This window comes from Aotus nancymaae, unplaced genomic scaffold (assembly GCF_030222135.1).
Source record: "Aotus nancymaae isolate 86718 unplaced genomic scaffold, 86718_ANA_hifiasm-v0.15.2.pri h1tg000062l, whole genome shotgun sequence".
In the NCBI taxonomy this organism is placed as follows: domain Eukaryota; kingdom Metazoa; phylum Chordata; class Mammalia; order Primates; family Aotidae; genus Aotus; species Aotus nancymaae.
Genome location: NW_026988476.1, coordinates 31,502,956 through 31,521,674, shown reverse-complemented (window position 1 = coordinate 31,521,674; position 18,719 = coordinate 31,502,956). Strand labels below are relative to the sequence as shown.

General features: G+C 43.0%; 1 protein-coding gene across 2 annotated transcripts in view; it reads right to left on the bottom strand.

The window, feature by feature from the left end:
- The window catches only part of DAAM1 (dishevelled associated activator of morphogenesis 1), a 186,814-nt gene that overhangs the window by 17,618 nt on the left and 150,477 nt on the right, over nucleotides 1-18,719 (bottom strand). Inside the window, exons 16-19 of one of the 2 annotated variants that reach the window (XM_012442281.3) lie at nucleotides 17,722-17,751; nucleotides 15,939-16,045; nucleotides 7,698-7,782; nucleotides 669-775 (exon numbers count right to left, since the gene is read on the bottom strand). In XM_012442281.3, the coding sequence (XP_012297704.1) occupies nucleotides 669-775; nucleotides 7,698-7,782; nucleotides 15,939-16,045; nucleotides 17,722-17,751 (329 nt within the window). The remainder of the gene's footprint in view (nucleotides 1-668; nucleotides 776-7,697; nucleotides 7,783-15,938; nucleotides 16,046-17,721; nucleotides 17,752-18,719) is intronic. The other variant, XM_012442283.3, reaches the window with a different exon arrangement.

Genomic DNA, 18,719 nt, shown 5'->3' with positions numbered 1-18,719 from the left:
TTGTGCCCTGAGGTTCACTGAGAATTTCAGGACCACTGGTCCTTCTCTAATGTGGAATCAATTTTCTAGGCCTGAGATGGCAGATCGACTTAGCTCATATGCCAAACCCAATTACAAAGCTGTGGCTACCTCAGGGCTTTCTGGAGAAGGGTTAAGAGAGCTTGCCAAGGCTCCGTGGGAAGAGTGCCATGATCGATTAGTGATGTCTGCATGTGTCATGATTTGACATCTAGATCCTGGTTGTTCAGTTATGTGGGCTTGAGGCTGACATTGCCAGAGTTTGTCCATATATATATATTTTTTTTTTCTATTTTACAACCACCTTGCCATGCTAAGCTACTTGAAAGTATGAGACACTATCCCAAGAAATCAAACTGGTGAGGAGAATGATACTAACTGAAATCAGAAAAAGTTATGACTTGATTAGGCCAAAGGGGCCCAGAAATAGAGATAATTGTGAAGAAACTCCAACCCTGGCTTACCCATAGGCAAGAACTGACATAAACAAAACAAATTCCACATGACTCAGACTTGAGAAGAGTTTTAGAATGAAAAAGCTTTCAAATTAGGCCAGGTTAATTAGCCCGAACAATTCAACATGAATTGAAAAATCATGAATCTCAGAAAGGGAAGGGACATCTTCAAATTCTAAGCCCTTTCAAACTCACCGGCTCATCTCAAAAAGGAACCTATCAGCCTTGGCCATCCGATCCAGTTCGTGTTTATGTTCCTCCAAGAGGTCAATGTCACTTTTTTCAGGAACAAATTTCAAGAGCTGAAAAGTACATGTGAATATTAAAACTGAGGTTTATCACTTAAATCCATGTAGTAATTTTTCACCGTTTCAGTTAGTTTGTTCCAAGATAAAATGTTAACTCTTGTTGAATTTATAAGCTCTGCTCACAGGTTAAGATACAATAGAAATGATTAAATATTTCTATTTTTACTTAAAAGTAGTTAAATTACAGGTATAAGATTCATTCCTGGCACCTTTCTGTTCTCTACTGCGTCTCAAATCAGAATTGTGGGAACCTCACTACTGGAACCTCTTTTTCACAGATCATTAGAAGAACCTTATCACTCCTGTAATCCCAGCACTTTGGGAGGCCGAGGTGGGTGGATCACGAGGTCAAGAGATCAAGACCATCCTGGTAAACATGGTGAAACCCCATCTCTACTAAAAATACAAAAAATTAGCTGGGCATGGTGGTGCGTGCCTGTAATCCCAGCTACTCAGGAGGCTGAGGCAGAAGAATTGCCTGAACCCAGGAGGCGGAGGTTGCGGTGAGCCGAGATTGCGCCACTGCACTCCAGCCTGGGTAACAAGAGCGAAAAAAAAAAAAAGAAGAAGAACCTTAGAGAGTCAACACTGTCATCAGAAGATGATACAACTGAGGTCCAGAGAGAACAAGCCACTGACCCAGGATTACAAAGCAAGTTTGTGTAATGATTAGTAATAGAACCTAGGTCTCTTGGCTTCCAGCTCTATGCCTTTTTTCTGTTACATCATGCTGGAATGCATAATTCCATTGGTAGTTTCCATTCAATTTTCTTATTTTTCTAGTTTATCTAATTTAATCTTTTCCCCTCTTTCTTGTAGAGTTGGGTGAGAGGAACACAGTGGGATTTGATGTTTTTAATTTCATATCTTATTTAGAAGGAAGAAATGAGCAGGGAATGTGGAAGAAATAGTAACAATATTTGAAACTGAAACTTCTCTGCGTGTATAATTTCCTTTCAAGGTATACACGTTTTGGATATGTATGCAAGACCTGTGAACTCATGCTGTTTTCTAGATCAAATGTCCTTAGCTTTTTTTTTTTTTTTTTTTTTTTTTTATTTTAACATTGACCTTCTTGACTTTGAGACTCTCCCCAGAATTTGATGCTGGAACTGGATGATCCATTTAGCAGGTTTTCAAATGTTTGTTGGATTTAACTGAGGGACCTCAGAAAGGCAGTTAGTCTGGGTGTCATCAGCAGAGAGAGGGGATTGGGAATTACAGGGAAGTGTTGTGTGAGGCTGGAATACCTTCCAGGCAGAGTGTATACTGTGTGCTGGGGTCTGGAACAAGCAGCACAGCACTTAGGCAGGTGGAAGGGCAGTGGTAACGTCAGTGGGAGAGGGCAGGGTAGGCAAGGGCAGGGAGTAGCAAGGTCTTGTAAGAAGTTCTGTCTTTATGTTGAGGGCACTGGAACATATCTTAAAAAATCTCATGTAGGAGAGTGAGTTTACATTTTTTAAAAAATCACTGTGGTTGCAGGATGGAAAAAGAATTAGAAGAGATTAAAAATATGAGGTGGTCATGATTAGATAGTGGGACAGTAAGTAATCTGGGTGAGAGAAGATGGTGGTCTGGATAGGGTGGAGATAGTGGCCAGACTCTACAGCTATTTATGAGACTTGAATGGAACTGGCCTGACTTGATGGATGGTGGTTTATGAGGGAGGAAGAGTCAAAGACGATGCCTGGGCTTCTGGCTTAGGCAATAATGTAACAGGGAACCCAGGAAGAGAAGGCTGGAGGTAGGGTGGGCTGGGATGCGGAGGAGAAGGTGAGTTTAATGTTCAAAATGATTGCATGCAACCAAGTTGAGATTTCTAGTATGCAGTTGGAGAAAGGGTCTGAAGCCCTAGGAAGATCTGTTTGGAAACTGAGGCATGGCAATGGTTGTAACAGGTAGGTTAGTGAAGGCGTGGGTGTCAGTGAGATTAGGAGAGGTGTCATCAAGAGAAAAAAAGCAGGGCTGGAGAGAACCAGCATTCAAGGGGCCAGGACAAGGAAAGGGAAACCCTTCAAAAGAAGGCCACAGAGATGCAGCCAGAGAGGCCTGCGTGGCTCACAGGGCCACAGGAAAACAGCATTTCAGCAAGGAGCAAGTGGCCATGGGTGACAACACCCCCAAGAAACTAAGGAAAATGAGGGCTCCGTAGTGTCCCCTGGCTCCGGCAACAGGGAAGCTGCAAGTGCCCCTGAGAAAAGCTCTAGGGAGGAAAGGAGGACAGTGTGGCGGAGTGGATGGGAAGCGAGTGTGGACAGGAGGACAGTGTGGCGGAGTGGATGGGAAGCGAGTGTGGACAGGAGGACAGTGTGGCGGAGTGGATGGGAAGCGAGTGTGGACAGGAGGACAGTGTGGCGGAGTGGATGAGAAGCGAGTGTGGACAGGAGGACAGTGTGGCGGAGTGGATGGGAAGCGAGTGTGGACAGGAGGACAGTGTGGCGGAGTGGATGGGAAGCGAGTGTGGACAGGAGGACAGTGTGGCGGAGTGGATGGGAAGCGAGTGTGGACAGGAGGACAGTGTGGCGGAGTGGATGGGAAGCGAGTGTGGACAGGAGGACAGTGTGGCGGAGTGGATGGGAAGCGAGTGTGGACAGGAGGACAGTGTGGCGGAGTGGATGGGAAGCGAGTGTGGACAGGAGGACAGTGTGGCGGAGTGGATGGGAAGCGAGTGTGGACAGGAGGACAGTGTGGCGGAGTGGATGGGAAGCGAGTGTGGACAGGAGGACAGTGTGGCGGAGTGGATGGGAAGCGAGTGTGGACAGGAGGACAGTGTGGCGGAGTGGATGGGAAGCGAGTGTGGACAGGAGGACAGTGTGGCGGAGTGGATGGGAAGCGAGTGTGGACAGGAGGACAGTGTGGCGGAGTGGATGGGAAGCGAGTGTGGACAGGAGGACAGTGTGGCGGAGTGGATGGGAAGCGAGTGTGGACAGGAGGACAGTGTGGCGGAGTGGATGGGAAGCGAGTGTGGACAGGAGGACAGTGTGGCGGAGTGGATGAGAAGCGAGTGTGGACAGGAGGACAGTGTGGCGGAGTGGATGGGAAGCGAGTGTGGACAGGAGGACAGTGTGGCGGAGTGGATGGGAAGCGAGTGTGGACAGGAGGACAGTGTGGCGGAGTGGATGGGAAGCGAGTGTGGACAGGAGGACAGTGTGGCGGAGTGGATGGGAAGCGAGTGTGGACAGGAGGACAGTGTGGCGGAGTGGATGGGAAGCGAGTGTGGACAGGAGGACAGTGTGGCGGAGTGGATGGGAAGCGAGTGTGGACAGGAGGACAGTGTGGCGGAGTGGATGGGAAGCGAGTGTGGACAGGAGGACAGTGTGGCGGAGTGGATGGGAAGCGAGTGTGGACAGGAGGACAGTGTGGCGGAGTGGATGGGAAGCGAGTGTGGACAGGAGGACAGTGTGGCGGAGTGGATGGGAAGCGAGTGTGGACAGGAGGACAGTGTGGCGGAGTGGATGGGAAGCGAGTGTGGACAGGAGGACAGTGTGGCGGAGTGGATGGGAAGCGAGTGTGGACAGGAGGACAGTGTGGCGGAGTGGATGGGAAGCGAGCGTGGACAGAAGGACAGTGTGGTGGAGTGGATGGGAAGCGAGTGTGGACAGGAGGACAGTGTGGCGGAGTGGATAGTAAGTGAGTGTGGACAGGAGGACAGTGTGGCGGTGTGGATAGGAAGTGAGTGTGGACGGCTTTGAAAAACTCTGGCTGTGCCAGAGAGAAGACAGCAGCTAGGTGGGGATGTGGAGTCTTGAGAGGGGCATAAGATGTGTGTGTGTGTATGTGTGTGTGCAGGGGGTGTGTGCAGTGTGTGTGTAGGGATGTGTAGGTGTGTGTGTGTGCAGGGTGTGTATGTGTGATATATGTATGTAGGAGACGTATGTAGGAGTATGTTTAAGTGCTAAAGGCTAACACTTGAATGAGCTAAGAGTAGTAGGGCTGATCTAGAGGAGGGGGCAGTCAGTCCAGCTGGGGTCCTGACTAGAAGGAAGGAATGGGGCCAGAGTGAAGGGAAGGGATATCCCCTCGTTCCTAATGGGATGGAAGTGGGGAAGACAGAAGTAGATGCCAGGAAGTTCTTAGGTCTAGGGGCCTGATAGCTTCTGGGCATTTCTGTTCCTGTGTTCAAACGGTGACACTGTTCAGGATGTCTGTCTTATTCTTTTTTTTTCTTTGAGACAGAGTCTCGCTCTGTCACCAGGTGCCAGGCTGGAGTGCAGTGGCACGATCTCAGCTCACTGCAACCTCTCCCTCCTGGATTCAAGCAATTCTCCCGCCTCAGCCTCCCGAGTACCTGGGATTACTAGTGCACACCACCATGCCCAGGTAATTTTTGTATTTTTTAGTAGAGACGGGGTTTCACCATCTTGGCCGGATGGTCTCGATCTCTTGACCTCGTGATCCACCTGCCTCGGCCTCCCAAAGTGCTGGAATTACCAGCGTGAGCCACCACGCCCGGCCGTCTATCTTATTCTTTCTCAGTGCAGGGAAAAAAGGTAGGAAGGCAAGGAGAAGGGAAGAGAAAGAGAGAGGAAAGCATCACCCCAGCCTCCCTCAGCTTGGATTTTTACCTACTGGGCAAGGAAACTGAGTTCTAGCCTCAGGGATCTTTCACTAATTCGCACAGTCCCCTCTCTCCCTACCAACTTGTTGTACCAAGCCCACTTGGCCCCTGTTCAGAATAACACAGTCACTACATCTCTTTTGTTAGCTAAAAGGGCACAGTAGGAGCCACACTAAAAACTCAGTTCCCTCTCAAAGGAGAGTTGCGTAAAGGACTGTGCATGGGTAGTTTTAAGAGAGGATGGAGAGTTAGACAAATATCTGGAAATAAGGATAAAGATATGTGTTCCAAGAAAGAAGAGTATATAGCTTCCAGCTGAGACCAGAGCTGAGCAGCTGCAAGCAGCCAGAGAGGAGAGGATGAAAGTGGCAACAGGCACATCCGAAATAGAAGTAAGGAGATGCTGGCATCAACACTTGTCTGGGAAGAATGCTGTATACAGGAAAGGGAAGTAGAGAACAAATAGTAAAATGAGGAAGAAAAGAAAGAGCGTGGGAGATGACCAGAGAGCAAGACACACACAGAATTATCAGGAGAGGCCAGGTCAAAAATTTCCTACTTGGCCAGATTCTGCTTCAGTAGACTGGTTTTCTTTCTTGTATTTATTTGAAGTACATTCTATTTGCACTGCAGGCCCTTTTGGCAAGATTCTGAAATCCTTTCCCTCAAGGAGGAATTTCACTGGATGCAATTCCACAGTAAACAGATCTTGTGGAATTAATAAAACATACGACCTTGTCTATAGGAGCCGAAGGCAGGAGGACTAAAGCAGCTTTACACATAGTCCTTCACTCTGGGTTAGCACATTGGGTGTACCAACTCGGAGGCAGGGCCACCTGGGAGGGGCAGAGGGAGCTAGGCTCCACTGTCCCAGAGCAAAGACTATGTGACTGGTCTACAGTGAGGGAGGGAAGGGTGTGTGGAGGAGACAGAAAATGCTCTCAAAATAAATTCTGGGTTCAGAGGATCCTTTTAAACCATACACAGAGCACCCCAAGAGACTTGAGAACATAATTATTAACTATTTTGATAATTAAAGAAAACCTTTAAAGGACAGCATGGAAAGTTTTTCCACGGGAAATGTGAGGGTTTTCCCCCAGGACTATTCCAGCTGCAGAGGTTGCAGGCAGGGGCAGGCCCATTACCGAGTGACTGCAAACATCATTCCTCCCTGCGTGGTGTCTGAGACCTTTGAGGACATCATGAGAACCATGGAAAATGCACATGCAGAGACAGACAGGCACTCTACCCAGAGCAACTTCACCACTCAGGATTACTGTTAACACCACAAAATACCTTTATTCTCTGCTCTTGGAGCAGGGCATGCCTACAGATGCAACCCCGAGTTCAGTGTGGAATCGTAGTTGCATCTGCCCACAGTTAACCTTAGGTGGACCTGGCTCTAACAAATATGGATTTCTTGACCAAAACCACTCAAAATGTGAGCCCATCCCCAAAACAATGAGACAGAAGGATGGAACAGTCTTATAGCATCCTGAGACTATCACTGCGGAGCACAGAAAAGTTTAGGCCCAGACCGAGGGGCAGGGGGCAGAGACAGGCGAATATCCCTAGAATATATTAAAGATCAACACTGTCCTCATTGTTATTTGAGGACAACTAGACAAAGATGCCAAACAACCCATGACATAGCTGGAATGGCTACACAGGAATGCTACAGAAATACTGGCTGCTTGGTCATGGATAATAAAAATTATATCAAGATACCATGAGCAAAGATGTATACTGCCTGGGTGTAAATCCTGTTCTTGCTAGCCCTAGCATTTAAATTTACTGCTATTTATAACCCAAGAGGGTGCTGTACAATGTACAGAGGTAGGACTTAGCCTCAAGACTTTTACAACCTGCCTTGTGACACACATGTGTATTTAGATACAGATGACTGTGTTAGGTGCTTAAAGGTCATTTTCATGGTTGTGGGTCTGGTGACCAAGACACAAATTATATTTAGAGTTTAGTAATGAATCAGTTTCTGTAGTATGGTTGGCAATCTCACAGTGCTAGTGGGATTCTCCATATTCCTGTGAAACACAGATTTTCTTCTAGAGCTAGTAGATTTACATGATTTACTGAGGTATAAGACTTAATTGCAGCTTGAGGGACACCGTGGATCCTAGGCATTTGATAAACTTGATCTTCCTTTCACCCATCAGTTTGGGAAGCAATAAGAGAATAAGGTCATTAAGTTTCCTAACAGAGTCACATGGAAACTGGGTTCAGCCTCCTCGATTCATAGATAGGAAATGATCCACTAGCAACAACCGGAGGTTCTCAATATCCCACTCCCTGTTGACAGTCGGTTTTCACTTCTACTCTGAGATACATCTGGTAGCTCACCTGTTCCAACATGTCCTTGGGTAGATCTTCCTGCTCGTCCATTGTTAGAATTGCCCGTTTGATTTCATCATTGGATAATTTCAACCTGGAGAAAGAATATTTTGTTATCAACCATATTGATCTGAGTATTAAAATTTAACATAATTCATTTTGCTACTCCAGCTGCTGATTTTAAGTACTTTTTGTTTTGTCAAAATCTCTCAGTGAAAGCTTATTTCCTGACAATAATGAACCTAAAAATAGGATTTTAAAACTGCTTTAACATTCTTTCAGGGCTTTGTAATGCTCTGCTTACGCAGAGGACAAAGCTGCTATGTTCTATGATTTAGTTTTCCTAAGCAAGGGATTGGAAGATTAGAATTAGGGAAAATACCCACACACAATTGTTTTCTTTTACACATAGGATCCGTAAATTGCAGGTGAGAGGATGGAACTAAGTTTCTGACCTGTTTATATGTCAGGAGTGTTTAAAGTTTGCTATCAGGTAAAAAATGGATTTTGAGAAGGCTAGAAACTTCATGTTATTGTTAGAAAGTTGAGAAACAGATAATATGCATAATAAAGTATATAAGTACTTCATAATTAAGGCATTTGTTAATAGATAGAGAAACTGAGGCCCAGAATGGCCAAGTGATTTGTCCAAGGTCAAACATAAAAAATGACAGAAACCACAAACCCAAGAGTCTTGATTGCTAGTCTCACACTCTTTATACAAATATTCCTTATCTAGTTAATATCTCATAGGGAAGGATTTAAGCAAAAATACAAATCTGTTTTCTCTTTTTCTGTTTACCATCAACTTAAATGATTTACTAATTTAATCAGGAATCTGTGTCTTGATTGTCAGAACAACAAAGTATTGACTATAAAATATAATGTTAAGGCCAGGCGCAGTGGCTCACGCCTATAATCCCAGCACTTTGGGAGGTCGAGGCAGGCGGATCATGAGGTCAAGAGATCGAGACCATCCTGGCCAATAAGGTGAAACTCTGTCTCTACTAAAAATACAAAAATTAGCTGGGAGTGGGGGCATGTGCCTGTAGTCCCAGCTACTTGGGAGCCTGAGGCAGGAGAATTGCTTGAACCTAGGAGGCGGAGGTTGCAGTAAGCCGAGATCATGCCACTGCACTCCAGCCTGGTGACATTGCAAGACTCTGTCTCAAAAAAGAAAAAGCAACAATAGTCTTACCCAGGGCAAAAAATCTTAATCGCATTATTAGCTGCAACAAGAGAATCATTCCTTTGTTTAATTTGTAAGCATTAGACCCAGATCTTTTCTTTTTTTTTTTTTTTTGATAGAAATGGGGGTCTCACTATGTTGCCCAGGCTGGTCTTGAATCCCTAGCCTCAAGCAATCCTTCCACCTTGGCCTCTCAAAGCTCAGGGATTACAGGCATGACTCCCTATGTGTGTAAGTAAGGTTTTTAAAATCTTACTTCCTTACAACCTATAACTAATGTGGCATATTTACATGACTTGATTTGTTCTTTTAGTCTATGCTCTTGAAGAAGAGTCATATTTAGGACTGGAGATAAAGACGTAAACACACAAATATAGAGCAAGAAGATGTACATATGTCACATGCAACTTTTGAAGGTAGGGCTTTGGTGTGACCCAGTTAAGGACCTCATCTTCTATTAGACTGAGCCCCAGTCTTGTCTCTGACACTGGGCCCCAGTCCTGTCTCTGACACTTTCTGGTCAGCGTGACTACAGCAAAACATTTTTATGAAGCCTCAGTTTCCTCATCTGTAAAACAGGGATAGTAATAACTACATAACTGCATCCCTGCCAAGAAAAAGCATTGTGTTTGTATGTGTGCACATGAGGATTAAGCAAAGTGCTTAGCAAAGCTCCTGGCCATTTTCGAACACAATAAACTATATGTACCTTCTAAAAGACAGACTTTTCTATACTAGAAAAACAAAGTAGCAGTACTTTTCTAACCTAAATGTTCATATGCAGCTAAGAATGCATTAAACAGTGCTTAGTATGGTAATTAAGATCACTTTTCAAAGCACTGTCATATCCATTATTTCACCAGTGTTTCCTCCTCTCTGTGTATGATATCCATTAGGCCTGGAGGTATCAACAAGGAAATAGAAGATGAGGTTCTTAACAGTGATTATAGTCATTGGGAGAACCACAAGATATGATGCAGCCCTCAAGACACAAAGGTGTGTAAAGCACACACTCAGCCATGGGCTTGCAGATGAAGGTGAGGGCTGAATAAGTGAAAGCGTGAACTCAAAGGCAGTGTAAAAGAAGAGAACCCCCAGGTGAAGCTGGATGAGCCACCCCACCAAGGATGCCTCTGGCTTGTCTTTTTGTCTAGACTTGGGACATGATTTTGTTAAAACCATCCACCCTGCTATTTAAACTGAATGTTATTTCATGTGCCATTAAGTAGAGAACAGAAGGAAAAAATTTGGGACTCCTAATAATACCATTCTCTTCTATTTCATGTTCTCAAACTCGAAAAAGCATCTAGGCAAAATGCGAAATCGTTCAAGCTGACAAAGAAGTCCCGTTCTATCACCTCCTCTGAGCTGTGGTGCCATTATAACCCCCACGCCGTTTCAGCCACCCTCACCCTGGTAGACTTTTTCAAATGGTTTTAGTCCTTCTTGGGACGATCTGCCTCATGAACATGTTTCCCAGAATACCAATGTTAGAAAATCCCCCCTACTTAAATGGAACAATTTAGCTGTTGGCATGAGTAAAGTATACAACAGCGGGAAAACCGAATTACAGGATGAAGGCCTCAACTGGGTAGCCCTAGATTCCAGGACACTAGAGGTCCTTGAGTCAATTTAAATGTAAACACCATTGTGTGGGCATGCAAGGCCAAGAAACAGTAACAACAGGCAAGGCTGAAACTGCCAATGATGAAAACCAACTGGCTGTGAAAAACATCTATAATCACGAGAAGAGCTCTGCTTATAAGAAAAAAAATAAACTAGTTCTGTGTCCTTTCACACCGAGTTGAAGAAACCATTTTATGGTGTAGTTCTGCTGAGTCCTTCTGTTTTGCATTTAAAAGAAGAGGAGTTGAAAATCAGAGTGAGAACAATACTTGAAGTATCAGATTTGCATTTCATTAGCTCCCCATATGGAGCACAGAACTTCTTGCTTTTGAAATTGTATATATTTATGCTCCTCAACCCCCAGAGGCTGTCTGGACTGAACACCAGCTCTAATTCAAAACAATTTTGGTTTCTCTTAATGTGGCCCACAAACAGACTGGAGACTTTAATGGCTAGTACTTAAGAAAATCTACCTGTCAACTAAACGCCATGCACGTGGCCTGTTGGATCTGACAAAGAAACCCTATCTTAAGGGAAAGGGGAGAAAGGTACCCCACCCTCGGGGATGGTTCTACAGGTTGCAGAGTTCTTAGTATCATCTGTCATCCACAGAATCAGTCTCTAATCTCTGTAATTAATTGTCTTTAAAGTTTGGTACTGTTCTAGAGTGCTGGAGGGTGGCAACTTTTGAGACATCTACTCCAACTTTCTTTATTAGGCAGGAAATAAACCAGCCATCTTAAAACAGTATTCAACTCTAGGCTGCTCTACTCAAATATTTCAAAAATTTGCCAAGAGAATTGGAACATTCAGGCGTAACTAAGATAAGGATGGATGGCTAGATCAGCCTTAGCTCTGCTTCAGTGGATTTAGGCCAAATCCCCCTACTTTAGAGTAGCTTTTTGTGGTTTACTACACCCAGGCTGCCGTGCTAAGTGAGCATCTGGAAAAAAAAGAACAGCAGAACACTTCATAAAATTGTGTTTTAGGTGGGTTCATTTTGCAATATAATCCTGCTTCCAAGTTTCTGTCTCCCCCAACCCCTTTGGAGGAGAGGTCTGTTTTAGGGAACAAAACAGAGTAAATTTTAAATTGCTACATGTCACCCATACACAGTAGAAAAGTTGCTTATTCCCTGAGGACCTGAGAAATGAATTCTCTAAGATGTGCCCATTTTACTCTCTTCCCATGAAAGGCATGGTCCCTGATGCTCTGGACTCCCCATTCAAATGCACACCTTTTAGGCCATCTCTCTCTGAGAGCTTCAAATGATTTCATCACTCAGGCTGCAAATACCCTACTCACTCAGGCATGGGGAGAGTCGGCACCTCTTCCCTGCCTTGGACTCTTTCTTTTTTTTTTTTGAGACGGAGTTTTGCTCTTGTTACTCAGGCTGGAGTGCAATGGCGTGATCTCGGCTCACTGCAACCTCCGCCTCCTGGGTTCAGGCAATTCTCCTGCCTCAGCCTCCTGAGTAGCTGGGATTACAGGCACATGTCACCGTGCCCAGCTAATTTTTTGTATTTTTAGTAGAGACGGGGTTTCACCATGTTGACCAGGATGGTCTCGATCTCTTGACCTCATGATCCACCTGCCTCGGCCTCCCAAAGTGCTAGGATTACAGGCGTGAGCCACCGCGCCCCGCCCGCCTTGGCCTCTTTCTAACTGCCTTGCTTGGCTTCAGACAAAGCTGTGGCAGGTGCCCTTGACCAAAAGGGTCCACTGACATTTGTAAAATATGAGGAAGACCTTTAAGGCATAATCGTAAATACTGTGAACCCAAGCGCTCATTAAAATATAGCCCATGGAATACGCCACAGGCTTTCACTGTGGTGAACTCTGCTGTAATGATGGCATTGCCAGGAAATAAATCCCTAGACAGCAAGATAAGAAATAGAGAAGTTCACCAGCCTCTGGGAATGAAATAAGCTGGAAAGAATAAGTGTGGGAAGGTGGGAAATGCTGACATAATCTTTGAAACATTCCTATTCATTGTCCCCAAGCACAAAACCAGCCTTCAAGGGCTTCTTCATCTCTCTTGAAGCTGTCCCTCAGTCATCAAGTCTCACCTGGACAACAGAGACCCTTATCTGATGGCTGCCCTGGTCCAGCTGTTAACCCCTTCTAACCTGTCCTGCGAAACCGAAAGCCCAAACTAAAAAACTTTATTAAACAAACACACGGTGTCCTCCTGAACAAACGGTACCAGTTCTGATCCCATGGATACATAAACAGGACACTGACAGGGCAGTACCCAGGCAGGCACCCTTCCAGGGGCTGCATACTTCCTAGGTAGAATTCTCACAAGCCACTGCAGGGCTGCTACTCTCGTGATCTTCATTTTACAGATGAGGAGGCTATGATGTGATCCTGGGCTGACTCATGTCCTTATAAATGCACAAGTCCTGAATCTCTGGCTCTCCTGCCTGGTTTCATTCAATCCAATTGATACTTCTCTGCTGGGACTGCAGGGCTCTCTTTACTAGCTATGCTTATGTCCCTCCCACATCTTTGCTGCTGCATGCCTCCTTGACATCGCCTTCCTGGTCTCCTCTTGTCATGTAACAGTCCTTGCCTCTGAGGCCCACTTTCTACAGTAAGCTCTGCTGGCACCCCTCCTACACAGCTGAGCTCTGTGTCCTTCAGTCAGACCAGTATAAGCCCTGAACTGCGCACAAATCTTCTCACAGGTGTCATTTTTCTTCTCCAATCAGTCACATGCTTTCAAAGGCAGCAATATTATCTTAACTTTTAGTATATCCTATGGCACTCAGCACAGTGCCAGGCAAATAAATGCTCCAAAGTGGTGACTGTTTAAGAAAAAAAGTGTTGAACACGTTTTCATATTTCTTTCTCCTCCTTTTATGCGCCTAGCTCCTTTTGTGCATAGAAATAAATTGCCAACAAAAAGGGAAGAATGAAAAGTAAACTGCTGATTGGTTAAAAAACTAAATAAAACACAAATTATAAATTTGCTTAATTTTTTTCACTTTTACCACAATATTTAACATGTCATTCTGTGCTTTCCTGATGAGAGAGTAGAACAATTGACCACTGAGCACAAAAGGACATGGCACTGAATCCTGATCAACATGGCCAATGGCCAGCAGGTCAAATGGGACTCAAAATTACTTTGTAACACACAACACGCTTTTTTTTTTTTTTTTTTTTTTTTTTAAGATAGTGTCTCGCTCTGTCACCCAGGCTGGAGTGCAGTGGTGGAATCTCGGCTCACTGCAACCGACACCTCCCAGGTTAAAGCGATTCTCTTGCCTCAACCTCTCCCGAGTAGCTGGGACTACAGGCGCGCACCACTACGCCCGGCTAATTTTTGTATTTTTAGTAGAGACGGGGTTTCAACATATTGGCCAGGCTGGTCCTTAACTCCTGATCTCAACAACATGCTTTTTGTGCTCACTGTAATAACACATCCACTAAACTGAATTTTAATTGATAATCTGACAGATGTGAGGCCAGTTCTTAAAACTGTCTTAAGATAGTTTAAGATACATTCAAGTTCTAAGTCACCTCAAAAGTGTCAGCGCCTAAGCTTACAAGGAAATTACATACCACAAATATGAACTAATTCCCTCAATAATAGAATGGGAAATTTGCCAGAAACAGATGTAACCTTATCTATATCTAGTTTAATTACCCTGGTTGATACTTAGTACTACCGAATAATCTGTCAATGAGGAACGAGGCCGCGGTTTTCACTCTAAAGGCATTTCAACACTACAGAAATTCCGTGACAGCTCCCTTTGCCAAGTGTTTTAAAGCGTTCGTCTGGATGGTACAAGCATAAAATATAGAGAGAAATTCTAGGATATAAAAAAATCCCCACAACTTTCCCCAAATTAATTTAATTTTGCTATTAGAAATGCTACTTGTAAAAAGGTAACAAAACGAACTGTTTACACTGTACAGTAGTTTTCCCTTATTGGAGGGTGATATGTTCCACGACCCCCCAGTGGAGTCCTGAAACCGTGGATGGTATTGATCCTTACACAGACTACATTTTTTTTCCTATACATACATACCAATGATAAAGTTTAATTTATAAATCAGGCACAGTGAGAGATCAACAATATCTAAAAATAAAACAGAACAATTACAACAATACATTGTAATAAAGGTTATGTGAATGCAGTTTATTTCCAAATATCTTATTGTACTAGACCATGAATAACTAACTACAGAAAGTGAAACTGTGGATAAGGGGTGGGGGTTACTGGAAAAGAAAAATAAGTTGACCTTCAAATTATTTTCAGTGGTGTCTTCCTAAAGCAGATAGATATTTTATCTAACCTTAGCATAGTTCATGAAACAAAAGTCAGAATAAATACAGGGTCTGGTCACTTACACAGCTTTCAGCCAGAGGCAGAAATAAAATGCTAACAGGATGGTTCAGGTTACCTTACTAGTTGCATTAAAATTCAAAGATCTCACTAAGGTTCAATTTCTCTTCACTGAAAGAAACATTTGCTCCCTGAAGTAATACATATCTGGCTAAGAATCAACTTCCATGATGAAAACCAAGCAGCAGCTCTTTGTGTTAAAAGAAATGCATTCTAAGTACATTGAAATAATAAGGACTACTACTTTCCCTCTCTTCACTCTCCCTGAAAAAGAAGTCACCTTATACCAGCCTCAATGCATATGCAACATTCCTTCCAGAATGTAACTTATCTTTAAAGCCCCAACATTTAGATTCTTTATATCTTCACTCACTCCATAAGTATTAGGTGTCTTTGCCTAATGTGAAAGTTCCTTTTAGAGAAAAGAAGAAACTAGGTAAAGAAAAGCGATTTGACATCCCCAGAACAACCTGACAACATTGCCCGAAGCTGCAATCAGATTTCAGGCTCCCAAATTTCCTTTCTTCTTTTCAAGTTCCAAGGCTGTGATGGTTCACTAATTATGAGAAAGATTTCTGAACAGGGCTGAACTGGGAAAATTAGCATTTCATGGAGGTTTGAGATTTACATATTCTTTTAGCTATAAAAATGCTCAAAAAGAGCTTGAAATGTAAAAAGGTGACTTTAGAAAGCAAAATAAAACAAAGAGCCTTCATCTGTTGGTCCTGATTCTGTGACAATGCTACTAAATGACCAAAATATCTCTAAGGCCAAGAAGTGTAAATAAAAGTCAAATCCATTTTACCGGCTTTCTGGGAAGAAAAGATTGACTTAAGATATTCTGCTTTTAAATTTAGAGGTCTGTGGAAATTAAGCATTGAGAAAGAAGGCATTCAGCTCTGATGTGTTCCACTAGGGAAAGTAAGCACCAAGAGCTGTTCTCATTTTAACAGAAGGGAATCCAAAGAACTGTACCTCAGCAGAGCACAATTAAAACAAAATCACTAACATGTGGTTTTAAGCCACAGAATGGAAATGTTGGTCCTACTAGGAATGTTTATTCAACATCAACAATACCTCGATAGAAGAATGTTGCAATTCTGAGCTCTCCGACCATCAATCACCGAAAGCTCTTTGACTTTAAGTTTGGAACTCAGAGTGTCATCAATGGCATCTGCTTCTTTCTGTAAAGAGCACGAAAGAAATCCATCAAAGTCCAACAGGGACATTCAGACTTCAGACACACACTTTCCTTTACATTTTTGTTCACACACACATTACACACACTCTACACATACACACATGGGCAAAGCTGAGATGGTGAGGTGGGGAGTGCGGAGAGATGGTAGAATTGAAACAAAGGTTACAGTCTAGTTGGTAAAAGGAAATAATAAGAAAAGCTGACCACCCACATTTGAAAAAGCATTATTTGGAAGAACAAAGTGCTTCTAAGTTGAAGATGCTAAGTGTGCATAAATTATCAGTGAGTGGTGCCCTCCTTTTGTCCCCCAAATTCCTATGGATTGCAGACAGAAGAACTGTCACTATGAATCAGGCTCAGCTGAGGCTTGCCATTGCCAGTCCAGCCACTTGCAAGGCCCATTCACCCCAGAACCATTTGCATCCTGAGCACTCAAAAAAGCTAAATGATAAAACCTCTCAAACATCTTCATGTACAACAGGAAGCTCCAAAAGCCAGATGGTACCCTTCATTACCCTGGAGCCTGATGGACAATGGGAACAGGAAGTTTGAGGCATGAATTCAGTTACTTACACTAACAATAAAACACTACTTCCATATTCTGTTGCTGTACAGAAATCTGTAAGCTATGATTGCCAGTTATAATCTTAGGTGGAACAAACAAAAATAATTATATATAACATACTGTTAGAGTAAACTGAGCAACAGGAGTACTGGTAATAATAAAAAGGTAGAGGCTAACTTGATAAATATAAAGTTTGATTTCATTAGGAGAGAGGATCAATTGAAAAGTAGATTATGGCATTTTAGAAATGTAAGAAAACTGATTATTAAGTAGCTCTTTCTTTTGCAAAGTTGTATGTACACTTTACACAAAGATGAAGAATCTTAGGTGAATTCTTCATTCAACTTACCTACAAAGTTTTCTCATTTGATGAGGCGGTTGAATTAAAGTGGTATTTCTAAAGTCTGTTTAAGCTCTAAAAATTCTATGTACTTTCCTACTAAGCCTCATGAATTTATGGAGAACATCAAACATTATCAGTTCTACAAACTACTAAATCTTGGACCAGACTGCTGTTTTTAACATGAGTCTGTACCACTGTTTAAATTTTTAGAGTTTAAAAAGAAAATGAATTTGTAGTGACGTGACTGCAATCTGGCTTGCTCAGATGCTAAACGTATCAAGCATCTAAATTCAACTACAGCCTATGCAATCTGTAAAAAGTACTTGAATACTATCAGAAGACAATAGTCCAAGTATTATATACGCCATCAAGCCTTTTTCAAATATTTCCCCTTCAAGAATTAGGAGGAAAAAAATCAAACAATTACATAAATTATTATGCCAATAACGGTAGCATTAAAAAAAGTAAGGAAACCAAAGAGCCCTAGAACTGTGTAATAGTTTGGAAAACAAAGGCAATATGAAATTTATAATATGAGGCCCTATGTGATCAAATGTCAGCTGTCTCGTGCTAAAATTCCAGGCGAACCTCTAGATATTCATTTAAGAGTTGAAATCCAAAGTGGAGTTACCTAGGCATTAGATTACACTATTTAAAAAACAAAAACAAAATCCTGGATAACGAAGAGACTTCAAGCTTACAGTGAGCCAAGGAGTTATATTAAGCAAGCTTTAGGTAGTAGCTCACTTACCTGCTTGGAGTTACTGTTCACAAAGAAATCCTACAGCCATGGCAGAGGCATGGAAAAGGCAAATCAGATACATGCAGTTCAGAAATCACAGCAACAAACGGGGAAAAGTCAAAGCAGTCAAGGAAATAAGTGATGTAGTGTAAGAGATGATTTATACCCCTGGGATCATCAGTGAGAGTTGATGAAGATGAGAAAGTTTGGCTGAATACTGTGAAGAGCACAATACTAAGCATTCAGGGTAGAGAAAGATGATGACATTTGCTGTACCCAATTTTCAGTGGTGGAAAATCAAATTCAGAAAAGACAGGGCTTAAAACACCCCAGAAAGACCCAAGCTGGGAAAGGAACAAATCCTCTTTGAAATGACCACTAGCTCCATTTACTCAACATGATGATTTTTACTTGAAGCAGAATATCAATCAATTCCATTAACTTGAGGAAACTATTCCTACTGTTAACAGCAAAAAAAAAAAAAAAAAAAAAAGGTACTTTTTTGATGGAAATAATCTCCTGTCATCTTGTGTTATAAGAAGGATTGAGGAAAGACAGGTTGACAACTCAAGTCAGTAATATTAACCCTCAACACCCCTATAAAGTCCAAATAATGCCCGTAGGTGCTACAGGTAGGTATGAGGAAAAAGAACATGCAATTAAGAGAAAATCAGTGGTTCGTGTGCTGTGCAGCCACTGGTGGCCCTGTCTTAACTGCCTCAGGGCTGTTCAAGCATACAAGGTCAACAGTCTCTTCTGGAAATAGTTTTTAGAAAAGACTTGGAGTGAAAAAGGCAACGAGGAAGAGGTAACTGACATGCTATGAGAAAGTTACAGCATACGTCTCATATTTTTGCAATGCTGAAATGAGTAAGGCTTCACTGTGCAAAACATGCCCCAGTTTTCAGGCCAACAGCTTGCACAACCAGCATTTGCTCAGCAGATTCCTTAAGGTTTCATTGGTCTCGGCAGCACTGCCAAGGCCAATTTTACACAGATGAGCTGTT